At 40.0% G+C, this 24,425-nt stretch overlaps 1 protein-coding gene across 1 annotated transcript in view; it reads right to left on the bottom strand.

Annotated features, from left to right (window-relative positions):
* rpp40 (ribonuclease P/MRP 40 subunit) overlaps window positions 1-8,215 on the bottom strand; it is a 49,989-nt gene extending 41,774 nt beyond the window's left edge. Inside the window, exon 1 of the mRNA XM_034183620.1 lies at window positions 7,988-8,215. Coding sequence (XP_034039511.1) covers window positions 7,988-8,107 — 120 coding nt within the window. The 5' untranslated portion in view covers window positions 8,108-8,215. The remainder of the gene's footprint in view (window positions 1-7,987) is intronic.
* Window positions 8,216-24,425: the final 16,210 nt, after the last annotated feature.

Raw genomic sequence — 24,425 nt, 5'->3', positions numbered from 1 at the left:
GTTGCTCTTATTTATAAATCTAGGTTTAGCTTATTAGCTGTTGGGGGTTACAAATATAACTCGTTTGAGCATCCGATTCTCCGCTCTGCTCAGGATATTACGCATTGCCAAGTTCAGAAGAATAAAAATCAGCCGTATTACTTTGTCACTGTATATAGGCCTCCTGGCCCATATTCTGAATACTTAGATGGATTTGGTGCGTTCATCTCTAACTTGTCAACTAGTGTAGATAAGATTCTGATCATTGGTGACTTTAACGTTCATATAAATAAGCCTTCTGATCCCCTCTGCAAATCATTTATGAAAATTGTGGATGCATTAGGATTTCTGCAATGCATTCGGGATTTGACGCACATTAGTGGAAATACCCTGGATCTGGTTCTCGCACGTGGTATTGCTGTCACGAATATTGACATCATGCCTCTTACATCAGTGGTCTCTGATCACTCATTAAGTTTACAGTTTCGCTGCCGTGTTTAGTGGAACAACAACCTTATATATCATTACGGCGATGCATCAACTCCTCAACTAAGACTGAACTCGAAGCTAGACTGCCTGATGTCTTAGCCTCACTTCTGACAATTACCCAGTCAGTAGACAGACTTGTGGATAGTTTAAACTCAGTACTCAAAACGATGTGATAAAAACCCCACTCCCCCAAAACACAGTCACCTTGGTTCAATGATTACCTGCGTGACCTCAAGCATAAAGCAAGAGGTCTAGAACAGAAATGGCGTTGTTCAAAATTAGAAGTATTCCACCTTGTGTGGCATGATGCTATCTTAGACTATAAGCATGCATTATTGGCTACAAAGTGGCCCTACTACTCTGATTTGATCAACAAAAACAAGCATAACTCAGAGTTCTTGTTCGACACGGTGGCAACACTTATTCATGGACAACCACCTGTAGTTCGCTCTCCTTTTACAGCACAAGATTTCCTGGATTACTTTGAGAAGAAAATAGATAACATTAGGTTGAACATATTCCAGCATGCCTTAATCCAGCCACTACACCCTGCTATTGAGGTGGGTGACATTACTGAAGTATTACCTAGATTTACAGAATTTGATAATATTTCTCTAGACATGCTGACAAAACTCGTAATGTCAACAAAAAGCACAACCTGTTTATTTGATCCTATACCAAGAAAACTGTTTAAGGACCTGTGGTCCACTCTTGGGTCGACTGTGCTGGAAATTATTAATCTTTCTTTAACTTCTGGATCTGTTCAGAAATGTTTCAAATCTGCAGTGATTAAACCATTACTTAAGAAACCTAATATTGTCCCTAGTGTACTGAAAAACTATCGTCTGATATCAAATCTATAATTTTTTTTCTAAAATTCTGGAAAAAGTGGCGTCACGGCAGCTCGTAGACTATCTTACTGAGAATAATCTCTTTGAGCCACTGCAGTCTGCTTTTAGAAAATATCATTCCACAGAGACGGCTCTCACTAAAGTGGTGAATGATCTTCTGCTTATAAAGGATTTGGACACCACTACGGTTCTGCTGCTGTTAGATCTCAGTGCTGCATTTGATACAGTGGATCATCATATTCTACTTGATAGGCTGGAAAATCATTTTGGGATTACTGGGAGTGCCCTTGCATGGCTGACATCATACTTGACCAGTCGTTTTCACTGTGTTTTGTACAGTAACACTACCTCTAACCTTAGTGACATGAAATTTGGGGTTCCTCAGGGGTCTGTCTTAGGCCCCCTGCTTTTCTCCCTTTATACAGCACCCCTTGGGCACATATTGCAGCGTTTTGGGATTACCTTTCACTGCTATGCAGATGATACTCAGTTATATATGCCGATAACTGCTGGTAATCTCGTTCACATAAAATCCTTAGAAGATTGCCTTGCAGCAGTAAGAAGTTGGATGTCTAGAAACTTCCTACTTTTAAACTCTGATAAGACTGAAATGATGGTTCTTGGTCCAGTGAGACATCGGCATCAATGTGACCAGTTAACACTCAGCCTCGGCTCGTGTGTCATACATCACACTGACAAAGTGAGGAACCTGGGAGTAATTTTTGATCCTTCGTTGTCCTTTGGTCTCCACATTATAAATATTACTAGGACTGCTGTCTTCCATCTGCGAAATATAGCAAGATTCATCTCATCCTGTCTATGGCTGATGCTGAGACCTTGATCCATGCGTTCATCTCTTCTAGATTGGACTACTGCAATGTTCTATTTTCTGGTTTACCACAGTCCAGCATTAGGGCTCTCCAGTTGGTTCAAAATGCTGCAGCCAGACTTTTTACACGAAGCAGAAAGTTCGACCACATTACACCCATTTTGGCGTCTCTTCACTGGCTTCCTGTCCCAGTGAGATCAGATTTTAAGGTTCTGCTACTAGTCTATAAAACTGTTCATGGACTGGCACCTCCCTACCTAGCTGACCTAATTAAACCTTACGTACCGGCCCGGGCTTTACGTTCTCAGGGTGCAGGACTACTTTGTGTCCCTAATGTGAATAAGAAGTCTGTGGGTCACAGAGCTTTCTCTTATCGTGCCCCTGTTCTGTGGAATGATCTCCCTGCATCAATAAAACAGTCAGATTCTGTGGAGATTTTCAAGTCCAGACTTAAGACGCACTTATTTTCCCTTTCATATGGCAGCATACTGGTACAGTTTTGCTTTACGCTTTTTACTCTTTTAATTCATTTTATTAGTAATTGGAGCGTGCCGCGGCCTCAACTTTACCTAAATTCTGGGTCTTTTAGTGAAGTTTAGGGCTAGTGGCCGGTGATCACCTTAGTATTTCTTCTGTTTTTCTTGTTGTTTAATGCTGACAGATTATACTGTATTTTTTTTGTCTTTCTGATGCCTGATTCTGTTTTTTCTCTCTGTTTAAGGTGCAGCTCCATCCAGAGATGGGAGTTGTGTTTGTGTTGGCGACCCTCCTGTCCTATGCGCCAACAGCATTTCTTATACATTTGTCCGTGAATTGTTCTGTGAATTGTTCTTTAATTTATGTTTGTAGCATGTAATTTATGTCTGTATCATGGCCCAAGCAGAGGGTCACTCCTTTGAGTCTGGTCTGCTTGAGGTTTCTTCCTCAGAGGGAGTTTTTCCTTACCACTGTTGCTCTGGGGGTTGGTAAGGTTAGACCTTACCTGTGTGAAGCGCTTTGAGGCAACTCTGTTGTGATTTGGTGCTATATAAAGGAAAATAAATTCAAATTGAAAACAGTTCAACATAAAAATAAAATAAAAAAAATAAAAAAATTCAAATACAATTTACAATTCCAATTCCAGCCCTGTCACCCGCATCAAAAACCTTAGGTCCTTAGGTCCCATCGTCAGTCCCATCGTTACAAGGGACAGCTACCCTGTCATTAGGAGGGTGCTAACTAGAGCACAACAGGTGCTAATTAGAACAACTGTTTTGTCACTAGCCAAAAGCAGTCTGCCCCCCAATCTCAATTCTCTTTTGTACCCCTTCCCCTTGGCCCTACCCTTACCCCTTTAAAACAAGGGGTAAGGTAAAGGGGTACGCCTCTCGCCCTATGAATTGAGACACCCCTCCGCCTTAAGAGAAAAAAAAAAAAAAACTGCCCGTGTCAAACTGCCGTCTTCACTGTTTGTTAACATGGAAATTGAAATGCAGCTTGTTGCAGTAGCCTGTTTGCTCTTTTTATTTTCTCACCTTTCTGTGTAAATGCAAAGAAATAGAAGAAGTCACAGATTTCTTTGACACATCACAATCATGTCATGCTAATTAATGTAATTAATTTGTAATTTATAATAATAATTAATACGAGGTCTGTCAATAAAGTATAGGTCCTTTTTATTTTTTTCAAAAACTATATGGATTTGATTCATATGTTTTTACGTCAGACATGCTTGAACCCTTGTGCGCATGCGTGAGTTTTTCCATGCCTGTCGGTTACATCATTCGCCTGTGAGCACACCTTGGGAAGGAGTGGTCCCGCCTCCTTGTCGGATTTTCATTGTCTGGAAATGGCGGAATGATTTAGGCTTTTTTTCCATCAGAATTTTTTCAGAAACTGTTAAGAGACTGGCACCTGGAAACCATTCGAAAAATTTATCTGGCTTTCGGTGAATATTTTATGGGCTTCACAGAGAATAAGGAGTGTTACGACAGCTTTAAGGACGCTTGGCGTGCCGTGCTCCGAGCTGCGACAACGCGGCACAAGCCACTAGACCATTTCTAAACAGTTGGCTCTGTGGATACGAGACCGTCGTGTGCTCTTTCTCTGGTTATCACAAGAGCTGGACATCAGCCATTTTCCGGCAGATTTCACTTTTAACAAGAGATTTTGTCATGGAAAGCCGCGCGGCGGCTTCGCGCATAAAGACAGATTCGCTGATGAAGCGAGACAAAGGAACACCTCCGTTTCGGCGTGTCATGGGACAAGTCTGGACATCTCTATCTCAGCTTTCAATGCTTACCAGTCCAGTAAGTATCAGAGAAATTGTGGAAAGCTGGACATGTCCAAACTTGTCCTCTGACACGCCGAAATGGAGGTGTTCCTTTGTCTCGCTTCCAAAGCGAATCGGTCTTTACGCGCGAAGCCTCCGCGTGGCTTTCCATGACAAAATCTCGTTAAAAGTGAAATCTGCCGGAAAATGGCTGATGTCCAGCTCTTGTGATAACCAGAGAAAGAGCACACGACGGTCTCGTATCCACAGAGCCAACCGTTTAGAAATGGTCTGGTGGCTTGTGCCGCGTTGTCGCAGCTCGGAGCACGGCACGCCAAGCGTCCTTAAAGCCGTCCTTAAAGCTGTAGTAACACTCCTTATTCTCTGTGAAGCCCATAAAATTTTCACCGAAAGCCAGATAAATTTTTTGAATGGTTTCCAGGTGCCAGTCTCTAACAGTTTCTGAAAAAATTCTGATGGGGAAAAAAAGTCCTTTTCATTCCGCCATTTCCAGACAATGAAAATCTGACGAGGGGGCGGGACCACTCCTTCCCAAGGCTTGCTCACAGGCGAATGACGTCACCGACAGGCGTGGAAAAACTCACGCATGCGCACGAGGGTTCAAGCATGTCTGATGTAAAAACATATGAATGAAATCCATATAGTTTTTGAAAAAAATAAAAAGGACCATTACTTTATTGACAGACCTCGTAGTATTAATAATTAATTAGTACTTAATTAATGTTAATACTAATAATAATTCATCAATAATAGCAATAATTAATATTGTTTAATTATTAACTGATTGGTTAGTAATTGATTAATTAGTAATTAAAATAAATAAACACTTGAAATATATCAGACTGTGTGGAACGAATGTACACATTATACAAGTTTGACTTTTTGAATGGAATGACTGAAATAAATCAACATTTTCATGATATTCTAATTATATGACCAGCACCTGTATGTATGTTTTGGGCTGCATCTAGTTCTGTTAACCTGATATTTCTTTTCAAATTCTCCTATTTTTTGCATCCAGCCCTATTTCCTTTAGAAATTTCCTTGACAAATAATATCAGTCTGTCAGGACGTCAGGTTATGTGTTACACATGTACATGTGTGTGTAGATATTTTCCAACATTGATGAAACTTCTCATTTTCTGCCTCATTTTCTTATTAGGAGTTGTTTACTAAATACACACACGTGTTACAGACCTTGAAATCCAACAGCAGGGGGCGCTATTATCCAAAGATTTATGAACGTACAAATTAACGCGCTGATCCTTTATCATGATTTTCGCCGTTGTGAGATATAAAAGTGTCTTATCATAGCGTTCGTGTGTATGTGCATTGTAACGCCTCAGTACACGAGCAAAGTTACGATATTCTTCAGAACGACAATATACGCTGTTAAATTATACTGTAAAAACATGTTTATCATTTATTATCATCTATTACGTCTGCTCATTTAAATTGTTCTTTCTGTATCTTAAAATCTGCAAACTGTTTCTCTCAGATATTCACAGCTGCAGCCTGTTTATAGTTTTTTAGCAAGCTTCAGCAAAATCGCTCACTCTGTACCTAAGATTGGAATGATTCAGTTGTTTGCAAACGTACCTGCACATGACTAATAGCACATGTTGCAACCATGGACTCATGTAGCCACTCTTATCTTTTGTTTTCTTTACACAATAAAAGAGCCTTGCCAGGATGACACAGTTAGAGAAACTGCATGAAGCTGCCAGCCTCAACTGTTTCTCTCCTTTGCAAAGCTCACTAAAGACATCTCAACTCTCTGTCTGGTTCTTTCTTGTATGTCTAGCCGAGGTCAAACCTGACATACGCAACATGCACAAAGTTTTTTGGCAAGTTATAATTTTCTAAACAGTGTAATTGGTAATAAAAGCTGCTTCATTTGTGCGGCTCTTTTGGCGCCATGTTTGTTTTTTCTGAGACAGCAGTAAGCTCCTCCTACCCCTCCAAATGGAGTGTGCATCCAGATTCAAAATGGAGAGAAAGGGGTAAGGGGAAGGGCCGAGGGGTAGAACTGAGACTCAGTCTGCCTCTCGGTAGGAGGGGTCTGGTTAGGTTTAAAACTCCAGCTTTTGTGGCTTCTGTTATTCTTCTCTACAAGAGTCAAGACAGAAGTCAGACCACCAGAGCAAGAATTTTAGCTGAGGAAGCTTCTGTGATTTGAAGTGAAACATCCTTGGGTCAAGCAACCCAGTCCAGTCAAAGATTCAAGCTTCTCTACTATGGAAACCACCTGGACAACTGAGAGCCTACACAGAAACAATAAGCTGTTTGCATCTCAGCACGTTTGTGTGCATTTGTTTTATGTATAATAATTAATGGCTCAGTGTTTGTTGTCGTAAAAGAGTCGAATGTATTACAAACTGTAATATTTTTACATTTATTTTTGTTTATATATTAATAATAATAGCAACAACAACAACAGCAGCAATAATAATGATACAATACAATTTTAGAGAAAGAGACAAAAAGAACCTGTTGAAACAAAACACAAAAGAAAAGATAAAACCAACAAACAATGAAAATAAATAAATACATATAGAAATAAATAACCGTTTCCTGTGAACACCTAGTGACTCTCACTCCTCCATTTCATCCCTGTCTTATTTAAGTTTAATGACAGTTTGTTTCGGTCAAACCATATTTTCAATGTGTTAATTTCTTCAGTGATTTCCTCCAGAACTTTCTGCCAAACTAGAAAACTGCTGCATCCTAGTAAGAGCAGAATACTACTGGAATGAATTTGAATAAGGAAAGTTTTTTTTTTTTCTCACTAAATGGATGCTGCACTCACTGCAGTTTATTGTCTGGAATAGTCCCAGATTGCATTTCAGAGCTTCTAGAATTGAAACATTTTCGTGCAGGTGGTGTTGGGGGGTAATTTTGGGTTTCAGCTTTTTTTGTTTTTCACCACTTTCATCCCTGAATATGTCAATCGTGAGTCACTTTTGTGTGGATTAAAGTCACTAACTCTTGTTGGGAGAAAGAAACAAGTTAGAACGATAGAGTCCAGTCGGAATTAATAACTTCAAAGTGAAACACCGTTTAAATCAAATGACAAAACTTTCCAAATGCTGGAATATCAGCTCGGAGGTATGTAGAGACATTCATGCCAAAATGTCTGAAAGGAAATGCTTTTGACAAAAACTACAGATTTTATTTATGTGCAGAGATCAAGGATCCACTGACCAATTTAAAATGTTGTTTTGTGTGTGCTTTTAGTACACAGAAAATTCACGCAAGAGATATCAATAAGGAATTGGATCAATAAGCGGAATTGATAATGGCATCGATAGATAAAATCTCATCAATACCCATCCCTAATAATAAACTACGTCAGCTGCGCTTCAAACAACACAATGGAACATGTGGACCCAAATTTGTGTAGTATTTACCACAGCCACCAGATGGCGCCTTTAAAAAAAAATCTGCGTTATCGCTTGACGATCCCTCTCCCAAGATGGCGGACGAAAATAGATTAAGAAGTTTGACTTCCGCTCAGGTTTATTTATCTCTATCTTGTGCTAAGCTAACTCAGCTAACAGCACTCACCTTGTAGTTGAAGTGATGCTGCTCCACCTGAGCGCTCACGCGACACTTTTCATTTAGAAAACTTGATTTGTCACAGACCAGAAGAGTCCTGGGAGTCTTCTCCAAAGCCGCAGTCATCATTTAACCTTTAATACTTTAGACTTCAGACTAAACTTTGCCGCTCCTTTTAGCTCCGCCACGCACTGCCAACCGGAAGCTGACGCTCACTCTGGAATGGGTTTTCAACTTAAAAGCTCCCGAACGGCAAAAATAATGAGCCTCGAACACGTTTGAGGGAATCGACCCCTCAAACGCCTCATTCATGAACAAAAGGTCACAGACATACACAAAAAGAACAAGTGCCAAGTCATGTGTTTAAATGGGAAATAAGATATCCATCTGTCTTATTTTTAGCATCAACACATTAAAGTGAAGTTTATACGTGAATCAAACTTGTTATGAGATTTAAGCCACAGTAAGTTACTAATAAACTGTAATAACCTGATTTACCATCTTTTGTCTGCTCCTGGTTATTCAGGGCCTGACAGCAGATCCGGTCCAGACCCACACCAAGATTTGGCACAACTTTCACATGGATGCCCTCATGGTGTGACACCACCTGTGCACGGAGAAACACTCACACTCTCATGCGCGTTACTGTCTTATGGCAAGCCAACAGTTGACGCTCTTGTTTTGGCCGAACAACGATATACAGTTTGTGTATATTCTGTGTCAGTACACGCCCGCGGCCCACGTGCTTGATGAATTCCTGTGAAAAAAGTAGTTCCCAGACCTGCAAGGACAGTGTGTTTTCATGGGTAACAAAAACATCAGGAGTATATTTGGCACAAGAACTTGTGTATCTCATTTGTTTTTACACCTAAATGTCTGTAAGTCAGTATATCCAGCAGCATGTCATGTTGGCAAATTCAGAGGTGGGTCAGGTGAAAGTAGTCCGGCGAGATATCCCACAATGCCAAAATAACAGAGACGTCGCTCCAACGAGAGCGCCACGCTGAGCAGGGTGACACTGAGGTCCGGTCTTTCCAAACGGCTTCCCAGCCGGGTAATAACCAGGACAGACTGCTGAGATCAAAAAGCAGAATGACTGCCAAGGAACCACATTTGTGCATTTCTCAGAAATAAATCTGATCAGCTTCATATGAACCAGTTTAACTGGCAGGTTTCAGTTCAGGATTCTACTGGAGTGAAATCTAGTGCAGCAAGTAACTGAAACAATCCTGCAAATGGTGATACACGTGCCAACGTCGGCACAAATACTCCTTAGACATTAGCTCTTTTGAAAAACCTGACTGGCTGCTTCAATTTTCAATAGGTGGCCGAGTAGGGATCAATTGAAGAATTACACAGGGGTCAAAACTAAAAATGCTCCAATCAAATTGAAAACTACATGACATTATATTTTTATTAATAGGATTAATAAATAGAATAGTTTTGACTGTGTTGAATATTTGGTCTCCAAAGTAAAGGTCAAACAAGGTCAACATCCACATCATACATGGCCCAAACTATTCCTTTTTAAAATCCTGTTAACTAATCATTTGCATCACTTTTTACCAAAATTGGAGCAACGTTAACTTTTGACCCCTGTACAAACTGAAACTGACCTTTGTCGCCATTTTGGCTGTTTTACCCCGTAACTCCCAAACATTCAGTCATACATAGTCCAAACCATAGGCATAGGAGGTGGGGGGTAGATGGGCTGGGAAATTCAGGCATGGGGCATGTTAAGGAAAATATGTTTATGTCTAAAAAATATTCCAAAGGCCAAGAAAAAAAATTGATGATGAAATTTGACTTGAAAGTGTGATGACCATCATCAGTGTAGAAGTAGAACAGATGTCTTCAACTCTATAGAGTCTAGTGGCAGGGTCTAGGGTTGTAAATGCCAGCATGAAGCCCACCCACTCCTTCCAGTCCAAAGCCCAAGCAGTGCTGCCTCCTGGTGGAGAGCACGAGAACTAAATGCCACCTGTGGACCAACCAAAGAGGTTATAAATATGAGTACTAGAGGCCGCCCTTGCACTGAGCCACGTCCTGGCAAGGAGGCGTGGTCGCCATTTTAATTCTGGGCAAGTCAGGAGGCAGCACGCGTAGAAGTTCAATTAGTCTGGTCAAGAAACAGGTAGAATATGCCGGAAAGCTGCACATGTTGGCAATCCCACAAACGGAGGAACAAGGGAGACAATATTTCCTTCCATAAGTCAGTGGTTTGGTTCTTCTTGTCACTTTGTCCGTGACATTTGGTTGATAAACAGCTCAGGCAACTTGGGCAATAAAGGATAATTGTGTAAAATAATATATATAAATGTATTGTGATGGTTTTAGGAGCCGCGCTGCGTTGAACACAGCAGCAGCTGCAGCAGGACGCCTCAGCTCAGCAGCTTGAACAGCGCAGATCCGTGTCACTTTCAACACTAATATTTGAGAATGTGTGTGTGTCAAATTAAGTTTAATACTTTGCTGACATAATTTATTGTAATTTAATTTCACTGGCTCGATATCCAGGTCAAAATGGCATTTTAACATGTATTTTGTGAGCATTTTTCTTAGTGTGTTCAGTCGCGAATCCCCATTGAAAATGCATTAACATCCGGGAACTTCAGCAATATTTTGCCGGTTAGTAGACGTCATGTCTCTGAGTGTCCATGAAGGGACGTTTTCGTTTAGTGTGCAGCATTGGGACTGCAGACTCTACTAGAATGACTTAAAATGTCAGACTTATTTTCACAATTAATGTAAACAATCAAACCGCTATTTGGTCACCAATATCAATATAAATATGGGTAAGTAAGTAAGTAAGGTTTATTTATATAGCACCTTTCAAGATAGAAATCACAAAGTGCTTCACATAAGAACAAAGAAATTAAAAACAGCAGAACCATAAAACCATAAAAACTAGGTAAAAGCCAGCCTATACAAAAGGGTCTTTAGCTTCACTTTAAATGTTTCAACAGAGTCCACGGAGCGTAGGTCCAAAGGCAATGCATTCCACATTTTAGGTGCCACCACCTCGAAAGCACAGTCTCCGCTGGTCTTCAGTCTTGTCCTAGGCACAACCAATAGGCCCAGGTCTGAAGACCTCAGAGACCTACTTGTCACATATGGATGTAATAGCTCGGTGATATAAGATGGCATTTGACCATGCAGAGCTCTAAAAGTCAGTACTAGAATTTTAAATTGGAGTCTGAAATGGATGGGGAGCCAGTGCAAGGAGGAGAGGATTGGGGTTATATGTGACCTCTTTGATGACCTTGTCAGCAGCCTCGCAGCCGCATTCTGAACCGTTTGTAAGCGGTCCAAAGAGGACTTGCTAAGGCTAAAAAAATAGAGAGTTACAGTAATCCAAACGTGATGACACAAATGCATGAATGATCATCTCCATCTCCGCCCGAGACACAATGCTGCGCAGACGGGCAATATTGCGCAAATGGAAAAAACAAGACTGTGCCAGGCGGGTAACATACGCGTCAAAATTGAGAGGGTGATCGAACGTAACACCCAAGTTCCTCACTGCTGAGTGAACAAAAGGGGCCAGAGAACCAAGATTCCCAACCACAGTGGGAACAAACTCGTCAGGGGCACAAACAAGGACCTCAGTCTTTGCTATATTTAAGGACAAATAGTTGACCGCCATCCAGTCACCAGTAACCTCAACACAGTTCTGAAGAGCAGATACCCTAGAGACCGTTTGAGGAGTGAATGAGATGTACAGCTGAATGTCATCCGCATAACAGTGGTAGGAGACATCTTTAAAACTGGCCTCTACTGGTGGTTGGCTCTCACTGCAGTATTGTATCACTTCCTGTTCCGGAGCACAGCGGTGTTTTGCTGTATCTGTTAGCTGTTTAATCTGCGCAGTTAGATTGATCTAGTTACCTAGATAACGATTTGTTTCACAGTGTAATCTTCACGTGCCTTAACTAAAGCACTCCCTCTGCTGAATCACCTCTAAATTATTTACACGTTATTCACTTTGCGTGTTTTTAGGAATCCACTAGCTTAGCGCAGCTACTAGCTCTTAGCCGGTTTAGCATGGTGGCTTCTCCTGTCTCTCCCGCACCTTTCTGCTCTGGGTGTGAAATGTTTAGTTATTCCTCGGCCTCCTTTAGCAGTAACGGTACTTGTAATAAGTGTAGCTTATTCGTAGCTTTGGAGGCCAGGCTGGGCGAATTGGAGACTCAGCTCCGCACCGTGGAAAATTCTACAGCTAGCCAGGCCCCTGTAGTCAGTGCGGACCAAGGTAGCTTAGCCGCCGTTAGTTTCCCTCTGGCAGATCCCGAGCAGCCGGGAAAGCAGGCTGACTGGGTGACTCTGATGAGGAAGCGTAGCCCTAAACAGAAGCCCCGTGTACACCGCCAACCCGTTCACATTTCTAACCATTTTTCCCCACTCGGCGACACACCCGCCGAGGAACAAACTCTGGTTATTGGCGACTCTGTTTTGAGAAATGTGAAGTTAGCGACACCAGCAACCATAGTCAATTGTCTTCCGGGGGCCAGAGCAGGCGACATTGAAGGAAATTTGAAACTGCTGGCTAAGGCTAAGCGTAAATTTGGTAAGATTGTAATTCACGTCGGCAGTAATGACACCCGGTTACGCCAATCGGAGGTCACTAAAATTAACATTAAATCGGTGTGTAACTTTGCAAAAACAATGTCAGACTCTGTAGTTTTCTCTGGGCCCCTCCCCAATCGGACCGGGAGTGACATGTTTAGCCGCATGTTCTCCTTGAATTGCTGGCTGTCTGAGTGGTGTCCAAAAAATGAGGTGGGCTTCATAGATAATTGGCAAAGCTTCTGGGGAAAACCTGGTCTTGTTAGGAGAGACGGCATCCATCCCACTTTGGATGGAGCAGCTCTCATTTCTAGAAATCTGGCCAATTTTCTTAAATCCTCCAAACCGTGACTATCCAGGGTTGGGACCAGGAAGCAGAGTTGTAGTCTTACACACCTCTCTGCAGCTTCTCTCCCCCTGCCATCCCCTCATTACCCCCATCCCCGTAGAGACGGTGCCTGCTCCCAGACCACCAATAACCAGCAAAAATCTATTTAAGCATAAAAATTCAAAAAGAAAAAATAATATAGCACCTTCAACTGCACCACAGACTAAAACAGTTAAATGTGGTCTATTAAACATTAGGTCTCTCTCTTCTAAGTCCCTGTTGGTAAATGATATAATAATTGATCAACGTATTGATTTATTCTGCCTAACAGAAACCTGGTTACAGCAGGATGAATATGTTAGTTTAAATGAGTCAACACCCCCGAGTCACACTGTCAGAATGCTCGTAGCACGGGCCGGGGTGGAGGATTAGCAGCAATCTTCCATTCCAGCTTATTAATTAATCAAAAACCTAGACAAAGCTTTAATTCATTTGAAAGCTTGTCTCTTAGTCTTGTCCATCCAAATTGGAAGTCCCAAAAACCAGTTTATTTGTTATTATCTATCGTCCACCTGTCGTTACTGTGAGTTTCTCTGTGAATTTTCAGACCTTTTGTCTGACTTAGTGCTTAGCTCAGATAAGATAATTATAGTGGGCGATTTTAACATCCACACAGATGCTGAGAATGACAGCCTCAACACTGCATTTAATCTATTATTAGACTCTATTGGCTTTGCTCAAAAGTAAATGAGTCCACCCACCACTTTAATCATATCTTAGATCTTGTTCTGACTTATGGTATGGAAATAGAAGACTTAACAGTATTCCCTGAAAACTCCCTTCTGTCTGATCATTTCTTAATAACATTTACATTTACTCTGATGGACTACCCTGCAGTGAGGAATAAGTTTCATTACACTAGAAGTCTTTCAGAAAGCGCTGTAACTAGGTTTAAGGATATGATTCCTTCTTTATGTTCTCTAATGCCATATACCAACACAGTGCAGAGTAGCTACCTAAACTCTGTAAGGGAGATAGAGTATCTCGTCAATAGTTTTACATCCTCATTGAAGACAACTTTGGATGCTGTAGCTCCTCTAAAAAAGAGAGCTTTAAATCAGAAGTGTCTGACTCCGTGGTATAACTCACAAACTCGTAGCTTAAAGCAGATAACCCGTAAGTTGGAGAGGAAATGGCGTCTCACTAACTTAGAAGATCTTCACTTAGCCTGGAAAAAGAGTCTAAAATAAAATTGATTTGTTTTGATTTGACATGCAAGCCCTCCTGCAGACGCCATTAAAACATAAATAAAAAATTGATTGTGATTGATTGAGTTTATTATCCAACAGCAGTATAAACATAAAGAGTTGAATCTATCAATGATACACTGATAACACAATAAGCATAAATGCTTATTTCCATTGTGTCCTTGTGAAATTATCATGTGACAAAATAGAGGGACTTGATTGAACATGTACAAATTGTAAATAGGACAATAGAATCTTAATAATTAATGTAAATAACAATAAATGTACAAGTGTGTGTATACACACACACACATACACTTTGCAATGGGATACCAATTAAACAACTGCAAATTATAAAAAAGACAATGCTCATATGGCTGAGGGTATTTTAGCATTGCGTTACATTTAATAATCCATTTTCCGCTCAATGTCACAAGTGTTTTTGTTAATTTTTCTCCACAACTTTCTTTGCAAAGCCTTGAACTTTTTCTAAATTTTTACAAAGATTTTAAATTGATTTTACACAAATTTTGGAAGCTGCCGGAGCATTTTTGACAGCAAACACTGAAACCTTCATCCTGGGTTGCTCAGTGAACCCACTGGCTCGGTACGGAACCGGCGAGCCATTACATTCGGTCTTGCTGTGAAACCAACTAAGCAGTCTGCACGCCTGTAGTCATCAGGGAGGTCCAGCAGCTTAACCCAACGCAGGTGAAACGAGGCCAGCAAAGGCCAATCAGGAAACCCGATCCAAAGGACCCAGATAAGTGAACCTTTAACTGTTCTGATGGTCTTTGCTGTCAGTGATGCAAAGTGGCTTTCGTTGTTAATTTTCTTAATAATAACAATAATTTGTGAACCCAGAATTCACCACTAAATTCCAAACAGGTTTATTCCTATTAATGTCTATATTTAGTGCAATATTTCGTTGTTTAATTTGTCTTGCTTTTCACCTCTCATCAGTAATAAAACTATGAACCATTACCCATATTATCAAAATCTCAGTCACATTTGTTTGTACCTGTACATATGTAAATAATTGTGTAAATGTTTTGCCTGCTGTTTGTCTTGTGTCTAGAGGTTTAATCAATCATATTCAGAACCTTTGACTTTCAGATCAAAGACCAATTAATATCAATCATGGCTTGGCTTAGGACTCCGGTGAAGGCGGCCGCTAGAGGTGGGCGGATCAATCCTAATATCGATACCAACGCTGGTACTGATATTTCATTTCATTTCATTTCATTTATTTATTTATTTCATTCATTTAAAAGAAAAAAAAAAAGCAGAAATAAAGCATCTCCATTACCAGAATGAAAAGGAGCAGAGAGAAGAACAAGTCTTATATTTTCTGCCCCTTTTTACAATACAATCTTTCAATATCCAGCATCATTTTTCAACATTATTTAACAGATTGTATTTCTTTAACTTGTCACATACCACTGACTTATTTCATAATTATGACCATTATTAAATAGATTACATCTGTGACAGGTTACATTTTTAAACTTAAAACATTTTATACATTATTAACAAATTACATTATTTTTTTTTAACTTCCTTACAGCCCACTAACTTATTTTATAGTTTCATACTTACTTAATACATCTACTTTAATACGTTTTTTAAATAATTTAAGCGACCTTAATTCTTTAATTTCTTTGTTGAGATTGTTCCATAATTTACACCATTTACTGCAATACTCTGTTCTTTTACTCTGGTTCTGTATCTTGGTTTTCTAAAGACTTCTATTCCTTTCAGTTTATAACTACTTACTCTTTTCTCAAACATATTTTGAATGTTTGTTGGTATTTTTATTTGCTTGGTACATTGTTTGTAATATTTTCAAATCGACCAAATCATGAAATTTAAGTACCCTATACTTAATGAACAGTGTATTAGATGGATCTCTAAAACCACTGTTACTAATCACCCTTAAAGCCCTTTTCTGCAGAATAAACAAAGGTTGTATATAAGTTGTATATGTTGATCCCCAGATTTCTACACAGTAAGTTAAATATGGGAAAATCAATGAATTGTACAATGTTAATAAACCATAACTATTTAATGAATATTTTACTTTATGCAAAACAGCAATGGCTTTCGCTATTTTTCCTTTTATGTAATTTATGTGCGACTTCCATGTAAGATCTTCATCAATTATGACTCCTAAAAATTTCATTTCTTTTACCCTTTGTATATCCATTCCATCTATTTGTAATGACACGTTATTTTTTTTTTTTTTGCTCTGTCATTAAACAATATGAAATTTGTCTTATTAATATTTAGTGACAGTCTGTTTATATCAAACCAATGCTTAACCTTTTCCAATTCTGTTTTTATCATTTGTGCTACTTCCTGTATATCTGATCCAGAGTAAAACAGCGTTGTATCATCAGCAAATAAAATGCTACCAAGCACATTAGATACATTCACAAAATCATTGATATACAAAATAAACAGTTTGGGTCCAAGTACTGATCCTTGTGGTACTCCATAAGCAATATTACACAATTCTGATTTGATGTTATTTATCTGAACAAACTGTTTTCTGTTTTCTAAGTAGCTTTTTACCCACTGATGTGCAGCACCTCTTATTCCATATTGTTGTAACTGTTGGGAAGGTGTCGTAGCACGGACCCACAACAGGGGGCGCAAATGAACGGACAATGAGTAAGCCAAAAGGTAACAATTTAATGTTGTGACAATACACAACTAAATATACAGAAATTGCAAAGTCAATTAACACCAGGTGACGTGTGGGCAGGCTCGAAGATAGAAGACCCCGACGAGAGAGAGGCCGCGTCCCACACGGCCTCCACCACCAACGGTCTGAAGAACACCGGAGCCGCCAAGTCCCGAGTCCCCAGGTGACCTCTGTCTTCGGCTGTCGAACCTGGTACTGCTGGCAAAAAGCAGAGACAAGATGAACACTCAGTGGTCTACAGTCTGTACACACACAGTCAGGAGGAGGACCTCCACCTCCGAATCACACACTCGTGCAGCTCTTTGTTTAACCACTTATCTGTGGCGCAGTCGTCGTCGTCACGCCACACGCCAATTCCCCAGATAAGGGCGAACACCACAGGATACCGGCTGCAACAGAAGTTCAGAAATTACTCAACGATATGAGTCAGCAGAGAAATTACCTCTCGGTAGTCGATTTCTCGGCGGGGAGGTGGAGTTGCAGTCCGGCTTAAGTACTGGTGTAGATGAGGGACAGCTGTCACTTCCTCTGGGTCTGGCGCCCTCTCGTGCTTGGAGCCCGCACTCCAAGCAGGGCGCCCTCTGGTGGTGGTGGGCCAGCAGTACCTCCTCTTCACCGGCCCACACAACAGTAACTTGTGAAGCAATCTTGAGTGGTCAATAACATCAAAAGCTTTTTTCAAGTCAATAAAAATACTTACAAAATAATCCTTATTTTCTATTGTTGTTGATATTTTCTCTATTAATTCCATAATTGCCATAGCTGTCGAGTGTTTTGTTCTGAATCCATACTGAGCATTATTTAAAATATGATGTTTCTCAGTGAATTTATTCAACCTTGTCACAAAAACTTTTTCCATAATTTTAGAAAACTGTGGAAGCAATGATACTGGCCTGTAATTAGAGAATTTATGTTTGTCTCAATTTTTATATAATGGGACTACCTTGGCAATTTTCATTTCATCTGGAAAAATCCCAGTTGACAGAGACAGATTACAAATATAAGTAAATGGTTCAATAACAGTTTCTATTATACTTTTTACAGTCATCATGACTAAATCTTCATGGTCAGTTGATCTTTTGCTTACACAGTTTTTTTACAATATTTCTTATTTCATCTTTTTCCACATTGTCCAGGAAAAACTATTGAGCGTATTTACAAGTGTATGTAATGTATCTTCTATTATTGGTTTATTTCCCACCAGACTTGATCCTACATTTGAAAAATAATCATTAAACCCATTTGCCACTTCTTTTATGTCATATATCTCTTTATTTTCTTTGACAAAGTAATTTGGAAAAGTGCTTTCGCTCCATCACTTTCAATCACACTTTTTATAATTCCCCATGTTGCCCTCATATTATCTTTATTCTTATTTAATTGTTCACTATAATAATCTTTTTTTTGTTTCCTAATTATTGTCAATAGTTTATTTTTTATATTTGTTGTATCTGTGTTCTGTTTCCTTTGTTTGCATTTTTAAAAAGCACCTGTATAAATAGTTTTTCTTTGCACAAGCATTTTTATTCCCTTTGTCAGTCATGGTTTATTTACTCTTTTCTTACTAATTTCTATTAATTTACAGTTTTTATTATATGATTTCATCAATATTTCATAAATGAGTTATATGCTACATTAACATCACTGACATAAACTTCTTCCCAGTTTTGATTTTTAAGATCATATTTTAATGCCTCTAAGGCTTTTACTGACTTGTCTCTTTTAAAGTTTATAACAGTTTTTTCTTGTACCTATTTTTATATTTAAATATTGAAAAGACTGGTAAATGATCACTAACATCTGTCGTCAAGATCCCATTCCTGATTATTTCATCTGTTCTATTTGTAAATATATTGTCGATTACCGTTGCACTTTGCGATGTGATTCTGGTTGGTTTTGTTATCAAGGGGAATAACCCCAAACTATACATTGAATTCACAAAATCACTTATTCTTTGGCAACTGGAGCTCTCTATGTTAATGTTAAAGTCTCCACATATAAAAAGCGTTTTGTTTTTAATTTGATGGAATAACTCTATTATTCTATCTGTAAATTTCACAACACAAGTGTCTGGTGCTCTGTATACACAACTGATTAAAATATTTTTAGATGTTTCATGTACAAGTTCCACTGTTACAATTTCAATGATGTCATCCACAGTTGTCATTTCTTCTACAATTGTACATATCAGATCTGCCTTTATGTACAGAGCAACACCACTGCCCCTTTTATCTCTTCTGTTCACAAAATACAGCTCATATCCCTCTATTTGAACATCAGTCATGAGATCATCATTAAGCCAAGATTCAGTGATTGCAACAATATTAAATTTATTTTTAAACTGATTTAAATAATCTTTTATTTGTGACATTTTACAATACAAGCTTCGACTGTTTATATGTATGAGTGACAGGGTATCTTCTGCAATTTTTTCACTATTTAGCTGTTCTACCGTATAATACTCGCAACCAATCGTTTTTAAGTCAAATATACGTTCATCAATATTAGTGTCTATGTCATATATTTTATCATCTGTTTCCATGTTTGATCAGATTTTTTTTTGTTGGTCCAATTACCAACAGACGTCATATCTGATTGTCTATTCAGGTCTGTATTTCGTAAGGTCCTCCATGTTTTTGATTTGTATACCATTTGTTCCTTCTTTTACTCTAATCCACACCCTACATATTGAACGATCCTCGTGTAAAAAGATCAATACTCAAGCTTTTTTCTCTCCTGCATGCAATGACTGCACGCAGAGTCGTCAAGTCTACTTTCAGTCTGTAAGAGCAGCGCTGCTCTGTGTCACACAACACGGAGCAGCGCACCCTTGTATTGTGGTTTGTCAGCCCTGTACCTCAGGAGATTTTGTTTTAAGTTGTGCTGAGTGATATTTTTAAACAAAAATGTTGATTGTGATATTTGTTGTCACGTACAATGCTTGGGCTATGTTCTCGACACCTGGGAGAAGTGGCGCGTTGCATGCTTGGCACCACTTTCCGTGGAAGACGTCAAAGATTTATTCTTATTTGCTTTTATGGTAGGAGGGCTAGGGCTGATTGGGTTATGCGCTGCCCTGACCTACTGGCAAACTGGCAAGACGGCTGCTACCGAGAACCACAACCCCACATCTGTCCATCATGATTAATGAGTGGGCAAAGTGGTACAATCTCAGACTGCATTAACTTTTGAACTCAAACGCAAGTTGGAAAACATCTCAGAGCAAATATCTGCCTTGCAAGGAAGATGTTGGAGACCAGCGAATATTCATAAATTGGATTTCAACGGTCAGAGGAGCTGCAAATGGAATTTCTGTGTCTCTACCGTACTGAAAACATGGGAGCCTTATCAGGTACTGAAGGTCAAAAACACCCCACTTGTTTTTCCTCCAGAAGGATTTCAATATCCTTGGTGAAGCATTCGGCTCGCTTCTTATCTGCCCTCCCTTACAGCCTGCTGTTGTCAAGGCAACTCCAGACTTTATGCACACACGGACAGAGACTGATGCACGCCTCCCCCCTCCCACTCCCACCCCCCCCCCCCCCTTGTGTTTCTGACCCTACCCCCCAAGGCCTCCACTCTGCCATTCCCGGGAGATCGCGTGGCACAAGATGCAGCACCCCCACCCCCCAAGCCCGGCTGCGCAGGACTCTGCTGCGGCCTACACTTACTTTGCCTCAATTTGGATGACGGACTGCTCCAAAGTTTAGCACACATAAACAATACCAAATGTATGTGTGCGGTTGTTTTAATTCTGATGTTACGTTCAGCTAGTAATAATTGTGGATTAATTGTTGTATTTTGTCTGAGGTAATTGGGTGTGAAGATAATTTTGTTATGCCCTGCGCGGCACTTGCACCGCGAGGCGGGGCATATAGCATCAGGGTTGTCCGTCCGTCCGTCCTTCTGTCTGTAAGTGTGTTCATCTGTCCGTCCGTCTGTCTGTCCATCCGTCCATCTGTCCGGCCGCAATTCGTTCGCCGCAACATGCTCGGCACCTGTTGCTCGGTGCCTGTTGCTCGCAAAAAAACTTCATATTTGGTGGGTACATGTCTTGGAGGAGTACTTCGCATGGGTTCAAAGGCCAGTGACCTTGACCTACTTTTGAAGGTCACCAGTGGTCACAACTGTCAAATCCTTCGCTGCAACATAGCTTGGCACCTATTCAATCAATCAATCAATTTTTTTATATAGCGCCAAATCACAACAAACAGTTGCCCCAAGGCGCTTTATATTGTAAGGCAAGGCCAGTACAAGAAGTATGTAAAACCCCAACGGTCAAAACGACCCCCTGTGAGCAAGCACTTGGCTACAGTGGGAAGGAAAAACTCCCTTTTAACAGGAAGAAACCTCCAGCAGAACCAGGCTCAGGGAGGGGCAGTCTTCTGCTGGGACTGGTTGGGGCTGAGGGAGAGAACCCAGGAAAAAGACATGCTGTGGAGGGGAGCAGAGATCGATCACTAATGATTAAATGCAGAGTGGTGCATACAGAGCAAAAAGAGAAAGAAACACTCAGTGCATCATGGTGAACCCCCCAGCAGTCTAAGTCTATAGCCGCATAACTAAGGGATGGTTCAGGGTCACCTGATCCAGCCCTAACTATAAGCTTTAGCAAAAAGGAAGTTTAAGCCTAATCTTAAAAGTAGAGAGGGTCTGTCTCCCTGATCTGAATTGGGAGCTGGTTCCACAGGAGAGGAGCCTGAAAGCTGAAGGCTCTGCCTCCCATTCTACTCTTACAAACCCTAGGAACTACAAGTAAGCCTGCAGTCTGAGAGCGAAGCGCTCTATTGGGGTGATATGGTACTACGAGGTCCCTAAGATAAGATGGGACCTGATTATTCAAAACCTTATAAGTAAGAAGAAGAATTTTAAATTCTATTCTAGAATTAACAGGAAGCCAATGAAGAGAGGCCAATATGGGTGAGATATGCTCTCTCCTTCTAGTCCCCGTCAGTACTCTAGCTGCAGCATTTTGAATTAACTGAAGGCTTTTAGGGAACTTTAGGACAACCTGATAATAATGAATTACAATAGTCCAGCCTAGAGGAAATAAATGCATGAATTAGTTTTTCAGCATCACTCTGAGACAAGACCTTTCTAATTTTAGAGATATTGCGTAAATGCAAAAAAGCAGTCCTACATATTTGTTTAATATGCGCTTTGAATGACATATCCTGATCAAAAATGACTCCAAGATTTCTCACAGTATTACTAGAGGTCAGGGTAATGCCATCCAGTAAGGATCTGGTTAGACACCATGTTTCTAAGATTTGTGGGGCCAAGTACAATAACTTCAGTTTTATCTGAGTTTAAAAAGCAGGAAATTAGAGGTCATCCATGTCTTTATGTCTGTAAGACAATCCTGCAGTTTAGCTAATTGGTGTGGTGTCCTCTGATTCATGGCTAGATAAAGCTGGGTATCATCTGCGTAACAATGAATTTAAGCAATGCTTTCTAATATACTGCCTAAGGGAACATGTATAAGTGAATAAAAATTGGTCCTAGCACAGAACCTTGTGGAACTCCATAATTACTTTAGGCCTGTGAAGAAGATTCCCATTTACATGAACAAATTCGTACTCTATTAGACAAATATGATTCCAACCACCGCAGTGCAGTGCCTTTAATACCTATGGCAGGCCTAATCTCTGTATAAAAGTTTATGGTCAACGGTATCAAAAAGCAGCACTGAGGTCCAACAGAAACAACACAGAGATGAGTCCACTGTCCGAGGCCATAATAAGATCAGTTGTAACCTTCACTAATGCTGTTTCTGTACTATGATGATTCTAAAACCTGACTGAAACTCTTCAAATAGACCATTCCTCTGCAGATGATCAGTTTAGCTGTTTTACAACTACCCTTCAAGAATTTTTGAGAGAAAAGGAAGGTTGGAGATTGGCCTATAATTAGCTAAGATAGCTGGGTCAAGTGATGGCGTTTTAAGTAATGGTTTATTTACTGCCACCTTAAAAGCCGGTGGTACATGGCCAACTAACAAAGATAGATTGATATATTTAAGATCGAAGCATTAAATAATGGTAGGCTTCCTTAGCAGCCTGGTAGGAATGGGTCTAATAAACATGTTGATGGTTTGGATGAAGTAACTAATGAAAAATACTCAGACAGAACAATCGGAGAGAAAGAGTCTAACCAAATACCAGCATCACTGAAAGCAGCCAAAGATAACGATACGTCTTTGGGATGGTTATGAGTAATTTTTTCTCTAATAGTTAAATTTTGTTAGCAAAGAAAGTCATGAAGTCATTACTAGTTAAAGTTAATGGAATACTCAGCTCAATAGGCTCTGACTCTGTCAGCCTGGCTAAAGTGCTGAAAAGAAACCTGGGTTGTTCTTATTTTCTTCAATAGTGATGAGTAGAAAATGTCCTAGCTTTACGGAGGGCTTTTTTATAGAGACAGACTCTTTTTCCAGGCTAAGTGAAGATCTTCTAAATTAGTGAGACGCCCATTTTCCTCTCCAACTTACGGGTTTACTGCTTTAAGCTACGAGTTTGTGAGTTATACCAACGGAGTCAGGCACTTCTGATTAAAGCTCATCTTTTTCAGAGGAGCTACAGCATCCAAAGTTGTCTTCAATGAGGATGTAAAACTATTGACGAGATACTCTAACTCACTACAGAGTTTAGGTAGCTACTCTGCACTGTGTTGTATATGGCATTAGAGAACATAAAGAAGGAATCATATCCTAAAACCTAGTTACAGCGCTTTCTGAAAGACTTCTAGTGTAATGAAACTTATTCCCCACTGCTGGGTAGTCCATCAGAGTAAATGTAAATGTTATTAAAGAAATGATCAGACAGAAGGGAGTTTCAGGGAATACTGTATGATTAAAGTGGTGGGTGGGACTCATTTACTTTTGAGCAAAGCCAATAGAGTCTAATAATAGATTAAATGCAGTGTTGAGGCTTTCATTCTCAGCATCTGTGTGGATGTTAAAATCGCCCACTATAATTATCTTAATCTGAGCTAAGCACTAAGTCAGACAAAAGGTCTGAAAATTCACAGAGAAACTCACAGTACGACCAGGTGGATGATAGATAATAACAAATAAAACTGGTTTTTGGGACTTCCAATTTGGATGGACAAGACTAGAGTCAAGCTTTCAAATGAATTAAAGCTCTGTCTGGGTTTTTTGATTAATTAATAAGCTGGAATGGAAGATTGCTGCTAATCCTCCGCCTCGGCCCGTGCTACGAGCATTCTGACAGTTAGTGTGACTCAGGGGTTGTTGACTCATTTAAACTAACATATTCATCCTGCTGTAACCAGGTTCTGTTAAGGCAGAATAAATCAACTATGTTGATCAATTATTATATCATTTACCAACAGGGACTTAGAAGAGAGAGACCTAATGTTTAATAGACCACATTTAACTGTTTAGTCTGTGGTGCAGTTGAGGTTGCTATATTTTTTTCTTTTGAATTTTATGCTTAAATAGATTTTTGCTGGTTATTGGTGAGTCTGGGAGCAGGCACCGTCTCTACGGGACTGGGGTAATGAGGGGATGTGCAGGGGGAGAGAAGCTGCAGAGAGGTGTGTAAGACTACAACTCTGCTTCCTGGTCCCAACCCTGGA

Source organism: Thalassophryne amazonica, chromosome 12, assembly GCF_902500255.1.
Source record: "Thalassophryne amazonica chromosome 12, fThaAma1.1, whole genome shotgun sequence".
Classification (NCBI taxonomy): domain Eukaryota; kingdom Metazoa; phylum Chordata; class Actinopteri; order Batrachoidiformes; family Batrachoididae; genus Thalassophryne; species Thalassophryne amazonica.
This window is presented reverse-complemented; position numbering and strand designations above follow the sequence as displayed.